The sequence below is a fragment of the Panulirus ornatus genome, chromosome 17 (genome assembly GCF_036320965.1).
Source record: "Panulirus ornatus isolate Po-2019 chromosome 17, ASM3632096v1, whole genome shotgun sequence".
Taxonomy (NCBI): domain Eukaryota; kingdom Metazoa; phylum Arthropoda; class Malacostraca; order Decapoda; family Palinuridae; genus Panulirus; species Panulirus ornatus.
The window spans coordinates 10,926,486-10,944,350 of NC_092240.1; the positions used below are offsets into that span (position 1 = coordinate 10,926,486).

Here is a 17,865-nt window from a genome sequence, read left to right on the forward strand (position 1 = left end):
AGTGGGTATAAGGGAATGAGATGTTTACATCAGATGGTTGTCGATAATGTAATTCTCCTCCCTTGCTGATCGTATTTTGTTACCCTTCTGAAAGGGGATCCTGCTTTATCAATAACCGTGTTATATTGACGTGCTCCTATAGAGTTGAATATTTTTGGTTACCTGGATATATATTCACGGCTGCGCTTCATGCAGGGGGGTAGGGTATGGTGGGCGCCTCTTGGAAGAGAGTGTCCTCTATGACGTTGTCCCGTCACACACACACGATACACACACGCGGACCCGTCCGGGTTCGAATCCTTGGCGCAGGAGTCAGCCTTCAGCCAATCCCAGTTGTTCATCCTACCCTCAGAGCTGGCCGATGAACGGGTGTGTGTGTGTGTGTGTGTGTGTGTGTGTGTGTGTGTGTGTGTGTTTGTGTGTGCATAAGAGTAAAGACAGTGCTATAAGTTTAAGATAGTGGGCAACACGAGTGTAAATCTCTCTCCCGTAATGTACAAATGATAAGCACACACACACACACACACACACACACACACACACACACACACACACACACACACACACACACCAGCTCGCTTGGAGTGCTGGAGATGCGAGCCGGTTCGAGACCACTCCATCACACATCACAAAGCTGCCCCGTCTCATCATGACCAACGTACAAGCGAAGCTAAGCACCAGTTACATGCTAAAGCCACACATACACACGGACACACACACAGACACACACACACACACACACACACACACACACACACACAGCTCTTCCAGCTCTGCGACACCTCACAAAGTTAAGCATCCCTCACTCTCAGCCTCACCATGTATGATTTCCTCGTCCACTGCGGGGATATGCGTTTTTACTGGACCCTGAGCCACCGGGAGTGCGTGGAGACGTACACTAGGCTGGAGTTTTAAATATGTTGATGATAATTGATTAATGAGACGAAGGAACTCTTGCCGTGGTGATGAGAAGGGGGTCTCTGACGTACGTATGAGGTTATGAGTGTTGTTTATATATATATATATATATATATATATATATATATATATATATATATATATATATATATATATATATATATATATATATATATATAGAGAGAGAGAGAGAGAGAGAGAGAGAGGTTGTATACCTGATGGAATGAGAGATGTGTTCTCATGTTTATGATATCAGATATATGAAGTCATATACAATAGCGGGAGGCTGTGGAATCTTTTGTATAGAATCTTTTATATATATATATATATATATATATATATATATATATATATATATATATATATATATATATATATATATGTACTGGATGATCTGTGAATCATCCTTTTCAAGTATAGACAACCACAGTTTCCGAGACCCTGTTGTGTCATGGTTATGGCAGAGTCGTACTTAGTGTGGGGGAAAGAAATGTAAAGGATATGATACGGGTGATGTTCTTGTGAGAAAAGTGCCATCTGAATGAGGTGGGAGTGAGGAGGCAGCTGGTAAAGGTGTGCATAGCTGTGTAGCACCATCTGGGTTGACACGGCAGGTGGTTGAGACGTAGAGCACCTTGGAACACCATCTGGATGCAAGAGGGAGTGGATCGTGAAACAGTGTAAAACACCATCTGGGGGTTGAGATAAGCAGATGATTGGGACGTGAAAGTACCATCTGGCTTAAGACTACAGCTGGTGCGGAAGTGATGTTATAAGGCTCCCATCTGCTCGGAACGGCAGCTGGTCAAGAATATGTATGAAGGACTGTGGCAGACAACAGCTGGGAGAGAACTTTAGATTGTATGGTTCCATCTGTGTGTTACGCCAGCTGGTTCGGTACAGGAAATACGACCACCTGTGTGAGGTAGCAGCTGTGCTGGAACGTAAGAGAAGCGCTCTGAGGGAACTTCTGGGTGAGGAAGTGGAACATAAGAACAAGGAAGTTATGAAAAACCATCTGTGTGTGAGGCCGCAGCTGGTGGAGACTTGCAGAACTGGGCTGCGCCATCTGCTGCCAAACCTCACCTGCCTCACCAGCTGTCTGGCTCCAGGGTGTGTATATATATATATATATATATATATATATATATATATATATATATATATATATATATATATATATATATATATATATATATCGTAAAGGATCACAATTTTGCGCGTGGTCAACTATATTCCCATGAGTCCAAAAGGGAAAATGAAACGCGATAAGTTCCCAAGTGCCCTTTCGTGTAATAATCATATCATCAGGGGAGATACAAGAAAAAATGGAAGTCAGTTGATGTACAACGAAGAGACGTAGCCAGGACGCCATTTGGTAAACAAGTGACTGTCACTTGTTTACCAAATGGCGTCCTGGCTACGTCTCTTCGTTGTATATCAATTGACTTATACTTCTTTCTTGTATCTCCCATGATGATGTGATTATTACACGAAAGGGCAATTAGGGACTTGTTTCATTTTCCCCCATGGACTCGTAGGAATATATATCTATATTTTTTTTTTCATACTATTCGCCATTTCCCGCGTTTGCGAGGTAGCGTTAAGAACAGAGGACTGGGCCTTAGAGGGAAAATCCTCACCTGGCCCCCTTCTCTGTTCCTTCTTTTGGAAAATTTAAAAAAAACGAGAGGGGAGGATTTCCAGCCACCCACTCCCTCCTCTTTTAGTCGCCTTCTACGACACGCAGGGAATACGTGGGAAGTATTCTTTCTCCCCTATCCCCAGGGGTATATATATATATATATATATATATATATATATATATATATATATATATATATATATATATATATATATATATATATATATACGTATACATATATAAATAAAGTCTAGGCTGGTCCGAACCTGACCAAATATTATTCTAGAAATCAAATATTTAGTCACTGTGAGATATTGGAGGGGGGGGGGTTGCAGACGGTGGTATTAATAGAAATTGTTGGAGGAAGCTTGAGATATTGCTTTACTGGATGTGTTGGAGACGGTAATATTGATAAGATTTGTTGGAGAAGTTGGTGATATTGCTTTACTAGAGGTGATGGCTATGGTAATGTTAATAAGAGTTGTTGGGGAAATTGGAGATAATGTTAAACTGTAGGTGTTGGAGACGATGATATTGATATGGTTTTTTTTTTGGAGAAGTTGGAGATATTACTGGCGGTGTTCGAGATTGTCATGCTGGTAGAAATTGATGGTGAGGTTGGAGGTGTTACTTTTAATGGAGGTGTTGCAGATGGAGTTAGTAGAAATTGATGTTGAAGTAGTAGACGTTGCCTATTTGGTGTTGGAGATGGAAGACGGTGGGGAAGTTGGAGACTTTATCTCACTGCAGGGATTGGTAATATTCGGAGATGGAGAAAGGGGTGTGGGTGATTATATACTACGAAGAGGGGATATAGTGGTGGCATTACTAAGCTCTGTGTGGAGGTAATTCATATGGAAATGAATAGTTCCTCCCACCTACGACAATACATTACTGGAAATTAGTTTCCTTTGGCTACCATTTGTATCATTATCATTTATTACCCCCAGGAGGAGGACGACGACCCCCCCGAACCTCCCTTCTCTCTGAAAGGGTGTTTACCGAGAACCTCCTTTCTGAGATGGCTGTGGGAAGAAAAGCCAGGGCACCCTTCTGAAAAGGGGGCCCCCCCTTTTCATGAGGGCGCTCTTGTGTTGCCGCGGAAACCGTTTCTTCCAGGAGACTTGCAGCTCAAAGCTGCGCTACACTCAGTAGCAGGGACAGGATGGACTCCTTAAGGAGCTAGACGTTTTCCTGGGGGAGAATGTGCTCCGTTTCGTCAACAGTATAGCCTCGCCGAAGGTGACTTTTCATTTGCGGAGTAACCTCGAACAGGTCGAGTCCGGTAACACCAATACAAACATATATATATATATATATATATATATATATATATATATATATTTTTTTTTTTTTTTTTTTTTTTTTTATACTTTGTCGCTGTCTCCCGCGTTTGCGAGGTAGCGCAAGGAAACAGACGAAAGAAATGGCCCAACCCCCCCCCCCCCCCCCCCCATACACATGTACATACACACGTCCACACACGCAAATATACATACCTACACAGCTTTCCATGGTTTACCCCAGACGCTTCACATGCCTTGCTTCAATCCACTGACAGCACGTCAACCCCTGTATACCACATGACTCCAATTCACTCTATTTCTTGCCCTCCTTTCACCCTCCTGCATGTTCAGGCCCCGATCACACAAAATCTTTTTCACTCCATCTTTCCACCTCCAATTTGGTCTCCCTCTTCTCCTCGTTCCCTCCACCTCCGACACATATATCCTCTTGGTCAATCTCTCCTCCCATATACTATACTATACTTAGGAACACATTATGAATATATAAGCATAAGAAACAACTTATCAACAAATCACTTGGGACTAGTTACATATACAATGTCAATTGCCATTTCATAGTGTCAGAAACTATACCATCATTCGTAAGAAAGGATTCGAACCTTTGAAGCAAGTGTTACCCGTCGTTAAACACGACAGAAATTTCTGAAGTCCAACGGTAAAACTTGGACAAAGTTTTGATCATGGAGGTAGAATCCCAGAGTGTTTTCAGTCAAACATTTCATCACAATGTTCTTGCGTCCTCTCTCTCTCTCTCTCTCTCTCTCTCTCTCTCTCTCTCTCTCTCTCTCTCTCTCTCTCTCTCTCTCTCTCTCTCTCTCTCGTCGTTATGTGAAGAAAACGAGCCAGTTTCAGATAATGAGCCAAAGTTTGTGTGTCTCTCTCTCTGTTTTATTATGTTCGCATCAATCCCTCCAATAAGGTCCTTCTATTAGCGCGGTCCAGAGTGTACTGAACCCAGCAACGTAAGGATAGAGTTTTAAGATGTTTCCCACTGAAACGGACGACCCCACTCGAGCCGTTTGAGATAAACAACCACTTCGTCTTACCTAACTAGCGTACTCCGCTTGTTAAGGAGAGAGGGCGGGGGAGTGAGGAGTGATACAACACCACCATCCATCCAGTAGAGAAGGCGTGTTCACTTCAACGTCAAACTTGTTGTGTTGCGGAACTACGCGTCAGTCGTTCTGTGTGTGTGTGTGTGTTGCGTCGTGGTCAGACGGGCATAACCCACTGTAAACATCTCCCGTGGCTTCCGTACTGAGCAAGCGAACCTCCTCAGATGTGGTATGTGTTACGGGCTTCTGTTATTGGACTGCGTCCTACCTGTGAGAATTATCAGTGTGACGAAGCCTATGCGAAATGTAAGGCATTGAATGACCACTTCAGTTCGTATTGCTTGTGTGTGTGTGTGTGTGTGTGTGCTCTTTGTATTGGTTTGGCGTTTTTCGCTACGCGAGGTAGCGCCAGGAGGAGACGAAAAATGGCCTCATTTGCCCACATCCGCTCCTTAGCTATCACATACAATGCCTCCCATTATCCCTACACACCTCTCTCTCAGTGGCTTCCCTTGACCACCTCATATATCGTGGTTCAGTCCACTGACAGTACGTCGTCCCTCGTATACAACATTACTTCAGTTCTCTTTATCACAAGCACGCCTCTCACCGTCCTTGGGGTATTCAAGCCACGATCACTCAGAACATCTTTCGCTCCATCCTTCTTCCATCACTTGTTTCGTCCACCATTTCTTGTTCCCTCTACTTCCAAGACTCGTATACACTTTCAGTCAACTCCATCCTTCTTCCATCACTTGTTTCGTCCACCATTTCTTGTTCCCTCTACTTCCAAGACTCGTATACACTTTCAGTCAACTCCATCCTTCTTCCATCACTTGTTTCGTCCACCATTTCTTGTTCCCTCTACTTCCAAGACTCTTATACACTTTCAGTCAACTCCATCCTTCTTCTACCACTACTTTCGTCCACCACCTCTTGTTCCCTCTACTTCCAAGACACTTTCAGTCAACTCCATCCTTCTTCCATCACTTGTTTCGTCCACCACTTCTTGTTCCCTCTACTTCCAAGACTCGTATACACTTTCAGTCAACTCCATCCTTCTTCCATCACTACTTTCGTCCACCATATCTTGTTCCCTCAACTTCCAAGACTCGCATACACTTTCAGTCACCTCTTCCTTTACTCATCCTCTCTCTAGGTCTAAACCATTTGAGCAAACCCTCTTCAGCTCTCTCAACCATACTGCTCGTCCACACCTCCCTCTCTCTCTCTTCTCTCATTATCTTTTACTCGATCAACACTTCCCTCAACCATCTATCCTCTTGATTCATTTCATTCCCGCCTCGTCTACTCTCTTTCACCACCTGGGGTGATGATCTATGTCTGTAGTAGCAAACTGTGCTCCTTTGCCTTTTACACCCTCCGTGCTGCACTGTGACATACGGCACAGATCATGATTACCGGGAAACTTGTGGAGTACAAAATGAAATAGATGTGAATGAAATAGATTTGAAAAAAATATATGTATTACATTGTATACATGAGATGTGAATGAAATAGATTTGAAAAAAGATATGTATTACATTGTATAAATGTGTGTCTCACTATGCTTACTTGTGTCCAAAATATGGTCTGTGAGGATGCATTTGGTAGCAATAAGTACAGAAAGGCGTCATAAGTATAAGCAACATAACTGTCCATGACACACACACACACACATACACACACACACACACACACACACACACACACACACACACACACGCACAAATTACTGAGTTAGAATCAAGGTTTGATATTAATTGAAGTCTGAAGAATCATAAACGCATCTCGTAACTATTATGAGAAGGAAAGATAACTTGGATGAAATATGCACCGAGAATGGTTTAATTAACCTTTGAAAAACTACTTTTAATCCGACTGTAAAAGGTTTATGATTTATAAAACGATAAAACCCTCCAGAGGGAGCCACCCCGTCTCTCTCTCTCCCTCTCTCTCTCTCTCTCTCTCTCTTCGCTCTCTCTCTCTCTCTCTCTCTCTCTCTCTCTCTCTCTCTCTCTCTCTCTCTCTCTCTCTCTCTCTCTCTCTCTCTCTCTCTCTCTCTCTCTCTCTCCCCCACCCCCATTCCGTCCTGAATTATTACCCAGCGTTTCGAAACTCGTAATAAGTGAACCAATCCATTTTGTACAGTGTTTAAAAAGGCAAATGATGTAATGCGCTTAGATTATGTTAGAGCCTCAGTATCTCGTGATATATATATATATATATATATATATATATATATATATATATATATATATATATATATATATATATATATATATATATATATATATATATATATCCCTGGGGATACGGGAGAAAGAATACTTCCCACGTATGTATATATATATATATATATATATATATATATATATATATATATATATATATATATAATATATATATATACTCTAGCCTGAGCCAGGTACCTGTTTTATCGACGATCCCCTCGGGATGGATGAACAGCTGGGTTAAAACTGTGGACCGTCTGCCGTAACCGGGATTCGAACCTATACGCTGCTCGACGGTGGGCGGGCCCGTGAAAGCGTCATGGTCAGGAACGCTATGCGCTACACCACAACGCCACCCACAGTCATATTACACTTGTATCACTTTTGTGGCATTTCAGGTCTTTGAGAGAGAGCTATGTCTGTGAATTAACATTTTCCTTTATATCTTTCGTAATTTTATCTTCCCCATTTCTTTATTCATTTTTCAAACTTGTGTATTACCCTTATGTTGGTATACATGAGAGGACATGTATAACTATGAATAATGTTATGGCTAACAGTTTCCTTTATTTTTCGTCCCTTTCTTCCCCCCTCTATATACTTTATCAACATTGTGTATCACCCTCATCTTGGTATACATCAGAAGACATGTATAACTATGAATAATGGTTTAGCCATTTTTCTTTTTTCTTTTTCTTCTTTTTCGTTCACCTCCTTATTCATGGTGTTCTTCATTTATGGCATAAAATTGCATCCCAGTGAGCGAGACTTTGGCGTTAATTACATCTCACCGTCGAATAACTCATTATGTCTTAACGTGAAGACTGCATGTGTGGGAGGCGAGCAACAGCTGCAACAGCTTAGTTAATCAGTGATGAGGGTTTTTTTTTCTTCCTCTTCATCACAGCTGCAGGCAAATCACCAGATTTTAAGTCAGTGATTTTGAAAATAAGATCCCAGGCTAAAGGGTCTGTATTTGTCCCATTTTCTAAGCTTTGAAATAGACTTTTTTTTTTAAGTATATTACGTGGTTACACACACAGACACACACACACACACACACACACACACACACACACACACACACACCACACACACACACTCGTCATGCCACACCATAGCCAACAGGAAGCGAATCAAATCCACCTTCCAACAGTTTCTGAAACCATCAGGAGAAGCCAAAAAAAAAAAAAAAAAGAAAAGACAAACTCTATCCATGACCTTCATGTCACTCGTTCACTCTATCTCACTCACCCTTCTTTCTTTCTCTCTCTCTCTCTCCCTCCACCAGACAAGCCGAGCGTCAACCTCACGCTAGGGAGGGCGCTCGACCCGAAGAACCTGAAGGAAGGTATCGATCTCTTCTTCGTCTGCACCGTGGACGCCAACCCTCCGCCCTACAAGATCCGCTGGCTCCACGAGGTTAGTGCTGGTTCCTCCACTGTTTCCTTGGCTTCGTGTAGGACAGATCCTAAGTGTCTTAGAGCAGTCTGGAAGGGCTGTATATATCCTGGTACGTGGTCGATGCGGATCCTATGCGTCCTTCGAAGTCAAGAAAAAAAAGAACACTTGTTGGGTATGATGTTCCCAAAACGTCATACGGAGTTCAGAAAGATACGATATATTATTTTGGACTTCCTAGAACATTTGGGATCGGTTGGATAAGTACCTGTTTCTTGATATATCCCATTGGGACATGTTAGGACATTTGGGATCTGTTGGATAAGTACCTGTATCTGGATATATCCCACTGGGTCATTCTAGGACATTTGGGATCTGTCTTTGGTGAGTGTCCGTATCTTTCTTTCACTGCTTCGTCCTACATCTAGACTGCTTCATTTTTCACAACTGTAATAGTTTTTTTTTCAGCTACACTAGCAATGCCCTAGAGCAGGATAACTTAATCAGAATGGCCTCGATTATGTATTCACTTTCCCCGTTGAGATAATCAACACCACAGATCCTCAAAGGCTAGAAGACAGATCCGGTCAAATAGTCCAGAGTCCACTTTTCTCACTCTGAACCGACAGAAAATGCACACAATCGACGACCTTGTTCGTTGGTTTTCTATTCACTGCAGATTTCAGGCTAGACAAACATTGTTCGACCCTGTCCAAAATTACCCATTATCTAATCTGTTCATTGTTGATTCTATGTGACATCCAACCCCAACCCCTTTACCTTCTAAGCCAGAATCTCGATTTAGATTGTCTTAGAAAATTAGGTTTTGATAGGGTGAAACCCTTTGATGGAGCGGAGGAAATGTCTTTTCATTTTTCCCCCCAAGTGCAGAATATCTTTATCTGGCGTTGTTATCCTTGCATAGTTTTATAGATTGCCGTTGCATTCCTTTGCATCCAACCGCTACACGCGAGAATATATTTTTTTCCCCATACAAGACATGATAAAAATGTAATCACATTTGTGAGTACGAGGATTCCCTCCACATAACTACATAAAAGTGAGATTGCGTGAGTGTAGACGTGTGTTTCTTATCACTATTACCCATTGATAAGTTCAACCCGATCACATACATACACCCATGATGTCTGAAAAGCAGTCATTATATCGTTATTGTATTAATAAGTCATTCAGTATATCGTTATTGTATTTATAAGGCATTCACTATATCGTTATTGTATTTATAAGGCATTCACTATATCGTTATTGTATTTATAAGGCATTCAGTATATCGTTATTGTATTTATAAGGCATTCAGTATATCGTTATTGTATTTATAAGGCATTCAGTATATCGTTATTGTATTTATAAGGCATTCAGTATATCGTTATTGTATTCATAAGGCATTCACTATATCGTTATTGTATTCATAAGGCATTCAGTATATCGTTATTGTATTAATAAGGCATTCATTATATCGTTATTGTATTCATAAGGCATTCAGTATATCGTTATTGTATTTATAAGGCATTCAGTATATCGTTATTGTATTCATAAGACATTCAGTATATCGTTATTGTATTTATAAGACATTCAGTATATCGTTATTATATTAATGAGTCATTCAGTATATCGTTATTGTATTTGAAAATGGTAAGTGTTGTGGCCAGGGTGAGAGAGTGATATACACCATCTCGTCCAGTTAATTTGATAGGTAGAGTCGACTCCCTGTTTACATCGTCCCTTTAAGAATCCCCGGAAGTGATTCGTGATTGCCTTGATTGTCTTAATCACCAGAAAGAGCGAGTAATGAGGACCTCTCTCATTAATTAAGTACCGGTGCTGGTTACAACACACAAGAAAGGAAAGGGGAAAAAAAGACAATAATGAGATTCCAGTCAATCCATTTTCAACTTCCGTTCCCTCACGATCCGTTAAGGACGTTGAAATGAACACAAGAGGAGGGGGCCAGTAAATGCACGTAAATGGAAAAGACGTAAGTGAGAGTAATTGTAAATGCACTTCAATGGAAAAAGACGTAAGTGACAGTAACTGTAAATGCATGTCAATGGAAGAAGACGTAGGTGAGAGTAATTCTAATGCATGTCAATGAAAAATGACGTAATTGACAGTAATTGTAAATGCACATCAGTGGGAAAGACGTAAGTGACAGTAACTGTAAATGCTCGTCAATGGAAAAAGACGTAAGTTACTAACTGTAAATGCACGTCAATGGAAAATAACGTAAGTGACAGTCATTGTAAATGCACGTCAGTGTAAAAAGACGTAAGTGACGGTACCTGTAAATGCACGTCAAGGGACAAGACAGAAGTGACAGTCATTGTAAAAGCAGTAATCGTAAGTGCGACTGCTGGCTCTGGTATCATCCAGGTAGGACCCCATTGGTCCAATCAAAAGCGTCGCTCCCTCGCTCTCCCAAGGTATATACAAAATGCCCGCCAGGGGTGATCAGGGATTCGATACTGTAACGACTAATCATTACACGGGCCATTGGCCACTCGAAATAAGGACGGGCTATTTACCGAGGGAGGGGAAGGTGGTGCCAAATAACGGGTGCTCTCTCTCTCTCTCTCTCTCTCTCTCTCTCTCTCTCTCTCTCTCTCTCTCTCTCTGTGCCGGCGATGATCATATCGTATCCTGGGCAGCAGCAAAAGGGGGGAACGTACAGCGCGATAATAACAGCGTTGGCGAAATGGGTCGGGTTGGAGGTGGGGATGGGGTGTGAGCGGGTGTGGGTTCGGGTGTGTGTGTGTGTGTGTGTGTGTGTGTGTGTGTGTCTCTGTCTATCGTCATGCATCACTATGGAACAGGTCTGCCAAAAAAAAACTAAATAAATAAATCATTTAATACGTAATTTACTTCCATTCTTAAGCGTAGTTTATTATATGTGTGTGTGTGTGTGTGTGTGTGTGTGTGTGTGTGTGTGTGTGTGTGTGTGTGTGTGTCCGGCCTGCGCCTCCTTGAGATGACATGAGTGAAACGTTACCTTTGGCAAGGCTGTGTATCGCAGGGAGGAGAGATACTCTCGTCAAAGAAGACTTGTCGCTCTGAAGTAGCCTACATTTCCCCCCCTGCTACTGGAAGTGGAGGGCGCCAGACTCCTCTACTCTTAAAGGTCCTTGGAGAGAGAGAGAGAGAGAGAGAGAGAGAGAGAGAGAGAGAGAGAGAGAGAGAGAGAGAGAGAGAGAGAGAGAGAGAGAGAGCCAGCCAGCCAGCCAGCCACCCAAACACACTCTTTCGTAAATCCCACAGGTCCAACCAGAAGGCCTCCCAGCCTCCCTCGCTCGCTTCCCACCCCAGAGGGAACTGGACAGTGACAAATAAAGACAGAATAGGAGAAGCTGGACGAGCCTTTACATGGGTCTTCCTCCGCCCCCCATATATCACCCGTCTGCTTGACAGAGTGCGCACACCAGCCAACAAATAGTTTGGAGGATACACGACCTTCCCAACGAGGTTCTTTTCCTTTTTCACGCAGACAGACACACTCACACACACACACACACACACACACACACACACACACACACACACACACACACACACACACACATACACACACACACACATACACACACACACACACACACACACATATATATATATATATATATATATATATATATATATATATATATATATATATATAGATAGATAGATAGATAGATAGATAGATAGATAGATAGATAGACAGAAAGACAGATAAATTGATAGATTAATGTATAATAGCATAGATTTGTGATTTATTTTCTTATAATTACCCATGGAACAACTTCTGTTAAAGAGTCTTGTTATAACCCAGGACCTTTAGAAATGTTTTTGTTGCCCAAGGAAGTGCTCCGTCCAGTATCTGGGAAATGTAGACTCCTTTAGAGTAAGAAGTTCTTTGACGAGACGTGCTGTTCCCAGTGATACAGCTTCGCTGAAGGAGACTGTTCATTTGCGGTGTTACCTCGTGCATATATATATATATATATATATATATATATATATATATATATATATATATATATATATATATATATATATATATATTATCCCTGGGGATAGGGGATTAAGAATACTTCCAACGTATTTCCTGCGTGTCGTAGAAGGCGACTAAAAGGGGAGGGAGCGGGGGGCTGGAAATCCTCCCCTCTCGTTTTTTTTTTTTTTAATTTTCCAAAAGAAGGAACAGAGGGGGCCAGGTGAGGATATTCCAAAAAAGGCCCAGTCCTCTGTTCTTAACGCTACCTCACTAACGCGGATGGAACCATGGAAGCGGAAGTGGATCATAGGGTGGGGGAGGGGGCGAAAATTCATGGGCCTTGAAGAATGTGTGGAAGTCGAGAACATTATCTCGGAAAGCAAAAATGGGTATGTTTGAAGGAATAGTGGTTCCAACAATGTTGTATGGTTGCGAGGCGTGGGCTATGGATAGAGTTGTGCGCAGGATGATGGATGTGCTGGAAATGAGATGTTTGAGGACAATGTGTGGTGTGAGGTGGTTTGATCGAGTGAGTAACGTAAGGGTAAGAGAGATGTGTGGAAATAAAAAGAGCGTGGTTGAGAGAGCAGAAGAGGGTGTTTTGAAGTGGTTTGGGCACATGGAGAGAATGAGTGAGGAAAGATTGACCAAGAGGATATATGTGTCGGAGGTGGAGGGAACGAGGAGAAGAGGGGGACCAAATTGGAGGTGGAAAGATGGAGTGAAAAAGATTTTGTGTGATCGGGGCCTGAACATGCAGGAGGGTGAAAGGAGGGCAAGGAATAGAGTGAATTGGAGCGATGTGGTATACCGGGGTTGACGTGCTGTCAGTGGATTGAATCAGGGCATGTGAAGCGTCTGGGGTAAACCATGGAAAGCTGTGTAGGTATGTATATTTGCGTGTGTGGACGTATGTATATACATGTGTATGGGGGGGGGTTGGGCCATTTCTTTCGCCTGTTTCCTTGCGCTACCTCGCAAACGCGGGAGACAGCGACAAAGTATAATAAAAAATAATAAAATAAATATATATATATATATATATATATATATATATATATATATATATATATATATATATATATATATACATACATAAAATTACATGATACCTCCAACAGCCAGGATTCGAACCCAGGACATTTTGCGTGGTAATGTAAGCCTGATGGGATTTGATCGGTTGTTGACCCCGTTTTCCATGGATGTGAGACGAAGGGTATTCGATTGCATGTAATCGAATTGTCATTTCCCTGTTAGGGGTGATCGTATCCTAGCAGTTAGCGTTCCCAAATATCACGCAAAAAGTCATGGGTTCGAATCCTGGCTGTTCGAGGGTATCATGCGTTCCATGAAAGTGCGCGTTCATGTGCACTATATTCGTTCATATATATATATATATATATATATATATATATATATATATATATATATATATATATATATATATATATATATATATATGTGTGTGTGTGTGTGTGTGTGTGTGTGTGTGTGTGTGTAAGTCAGAAGTACTTGCTACATAGCTTGGTAAGTACGGGGGAAAAAAAATTAACTCTAAAACTACATAAGGCTAATTTGGAATCGTATCACGAGTGGAGGTAATTTATTACTATTCATTATGACTTGATTCATTATGTTCCTGTAAGCCCCTGAGAAATATGCACTGTTTCAGGCTTCAGATCTGATACTCTTTGGGAAATTTATATCCCAGGGGGGTTGAAATTATGGGGTGGGAGGAGTCATTGTGTGCAAAATTGTTCGGGGGAAAATTTCCCTTATTTCCGCTACTGTTATGACGACTGGTGCTTGTGTTGTCTTTGTTGTATTTGTTATTACTTTTTCCATCATTGTTGTAGACATCATTATCACCATTTTGATTTCTCCTAATATTAATTATGGTTACCGTTATTACGATTATTATAATAGTCTTATTTACTACTATCATCATGACCTCTATCATTTATGTATATATATATATATATATATATATATATATATATATATATATATATATATATATATATATATATATATATATATATGTATGTATGTGATCAGGATTTCTGATGAACAAACAGTGTTTAACATTAAAACTGCCAGAATTTTTCGATTAACTTCACCATAACAGCTGCTTGGGACCTTTGCAAACCTTGGAACGTTATTGTTATGTCAAAGGATTACAGACAACTTCAACATATAGACAAAGAAGGCACTTAAACAGCTAACGGATCAACATATGGACAAAGAAGGCACTTAAACAGCTAACGGATCAACATATGGACAAAGAAGGCACTTAAACAGCTAACGGATCAACATATGGACAAAGAAGGCACTTAAACAGCTAACGGATCAACATATGAACAAAGAAGGTACTTAAACAGCTAACGGATGGCCTATTCGTCGGTTGGAATATTACTGTTACATCAGAGAGTTACGACCAAACTCAGCATAAAGTTTTGAGGGTAAACAGTTAACGGGTGACTTACCTATCAGCTTGTAACGAGTGTTAGGGAAATCACCTCGTCATGTCAACACCGTTTTCTTTTCCAAAGTCTTCTTCTTCTGTTTCTTTTTTCTTCCTCCATCTGGTCTTGGTCGGTGACATAATGATGATCATAAGGAGGAGGAGGACCACCTGACTACTTGCTTGATATCATGGGCGACCCCTCCATTGCCTTCATGGCTGCACGGACTCCCAGTCAGCCATCACCTCCCTTGTTAGCTCCATAATTAAGCAGTTGGTTGGAAATACACGTTTAAGTGGTGATGCGCCACTTTAAGGTGGGAAGAGGGAGGAGGTAGGGAGGGGAAAGAGAACGGAGTGTGATATAGAGAAATGGTCAAAGGAGAGGTGGATAGGAGGAAAAGAGACAGTGGTTAGAGAGGAAGAGGGAAGAGGTGGACGAGGGTTTGGGTGTGTGTGTGTATGAGGTGGAAGAAGATAACAGAAGGAGGTTTTAAAAGATGGTCAAGGGAAGGAAGACTGAATCATGTGACGACGAGTTTGGCCAAGAGGGGACCACTGGCTGTTGTCACTAACGGTGAGGTGTCGCGAGACGAGACATTGGGTTATGAGAAGAGACACAAAGGGAGACGGGAGATTAGCTCGTCAAAACACAATGGTTGTTCTGACCCATGCATCCAGACAGCCAGATATTTCCAACCGTAATTCCATGTTGGACACACACACACACACACACACACACACACACACACACACACACACACACACACACACGCGCGCGCGCGCAAAAGAACGCATCCATCCATCATCCTGGTACAGGAGTCTTCATCGTTGTCCTTCCTCTGTGTTTATCCTGCGGTAGGGAATTGATGGGGGGAAAAAAGAAGCACCCGTGTGTGTGTCTGTGTGTGTGTGTGTGTGTGTGTGTGTGTGTGTGTGTGTGTGTGTGTGTGTGTGTGTGTGTACCCACCAACTCGACCTCCTCGCCAAGCAAACGCAAGTTTAATCTCTTAACGTCATGTACCACAATCAGGTCCGCCCTTGGCGTTGGAACTCCTAAGGTCCCAGGAAGTTGGAGGCGAATGATAGGGCAATCAGAGGCAGTGTTCCCTTCTAGCAAGTCGGTAACAAGTGGCGCTCGTGATTAGACAGCTGGTACTAGTGTTTGAGCAGCTGGTACAGACGCCGACCTTCTTGGCAGAACACGATCGTCTTCGTCTGTGGAACGTACTAATTCTTGGGGAGACACCGGAGGAGATTTCCCTAAATTTTTTGAAAAAATGAGAGATTTTTCCTGAAATTTACTAAATATATTTGCTGTGTTCAGCGTGGCTTGAGGAAGCAGTATGAGTAATAGAGAAGACCCAGAGCAGAGCAACAAAGATCCTACCAGCATGAAGAAGCCTGAGCTACAAGGAAAAGTTTTATTGGCCTTAGATTTGCTCCACTGTGGAAGAAAAGTAGTAAGGGGTGATCTGTTCATAACCTCTTGATGTTTGTAAGCCAGCTTATGACGCTGACTGTGAGTAGATCCTCAAGAGCTGGTAGCGACCAGAGAGAAGCTTGAGAACATGAAATTAAGAAAGAATCTTGTCACACATGACGTGGAAAATGTACCTCCAAAGAAACAAATATTAAATTAGAATATTAAACCAAGCTGTAAGACAATAAGTGTGGACAGCGTATGGAAACTGAAATAGCTCTGTGTGATATACAGACAAAGATTCAAGAGCTTGGGGACCCATGGGTGGAAAACTCCCTCCCCTTATAGTACACATAGGAAATTACCTAAAGGTAATTACACACACACACACACACACACACACACACACACACACACACACACACATACCCATTCACATATTTGTTCACTGGTGGTAATTGCTGCCTCTCAATTATTTCTTTTCCCTCGTACAGCAGATAATCATAATTATTACTACACTTACTGCTGAAAAAAGAGATATATATATATACACACCAGTCATCCTTACACATTTACGAATGGCAATATCTCTTTTTTTTTTTTTTTACAGTGAGGAGGGGACAAGAGAGAATGATTTACAGAGATTAATCCTTTTAAAAGGGATTATGAGTGCAGTGTTAGCGAGGATTGCGTATCTGCAAATTTGATTTAGTTGGTGCGAAAAAAAATTGTTGATGGACTGTTTATTTTAAGATCTACGAGAGAGGAAGATGAGATCGGGCGCGTTTGAATGCGTGTGGATGATATATCCTCTCTAAACCTCTGTCTGACTGCCTGTGTCTCTGTCTCTCAATCTCTCTCTGCCTTCCTCTCCCCGTCTCTCTCCATCCCCCTTCTCTCTTTCTCTCTCGGCCTTCCTCTCCCAGTCTCTCTCTCTCTCTCTCTCTCTCTCTCTCTCTCTCTCTCTCTCTCTCTCTCTCTCTCTCTCTCTCTCTCGGCCTTCCTCTCCCCGTCTCTCTCCATCCCCTTCTCTCTCTCTCTCTCTCTCACTCTCTCTCTCTCTCTCTCTCTCTCTCACTCTCTCTCTCTCTCTCTCTCTCTCTCTCTCTCTCTCTCTCTCTCTCTCTCTCTCTCTCTCTCGGCCTTCCTCTCCCGTCTCTCTCTCTCTCTCTCTCTCTCTCTCTCTCTCTCTCTCTCTCTCTCTCTCTCTCTCTCTCCCCCCCCGTGTGAAATCCACAATGCCCTTCTGCTCCCGTGTGCAAATACGGCATCGAGGGAGTGGCCGAGCAAACATCAAAGGAGGCATTAGCATGACGGGATCGCCTCCCTCCACTCCCCACCCTCCTATCCTCCCTCCACTCCCCACCCTCCTATCCTCCCTCCACTCCCCACCCTCCTATCCTCCCTCCACTCCCCACCCTCCTATCCTC

The 17,865-nt window shown here is 42.2% G+C and overlaps 1 protein-coding gene across 1 annotated transcript in view; it reads left to right on the plus strand.

Annotated features, from left to right (window-relative positions):
• Window positions 1-17,865, plus strand: part of LOC139754559 (nephrin-like) — an 894,341-nt gene that overhangs the window by 637,994 nt on the left and 238,482 nt on the right. Inside the window, exon 8 of the mRNA XM_071671918.1 lies at window positions 8,451-8,581. Coding sequence (XP_071528019.1) covers window positions 8,451-8,581 — 131 coding nt within the window. The remainder of the gene's footprint in view (window positions 1-8,450; window positions 8,582-17,865) is intronic.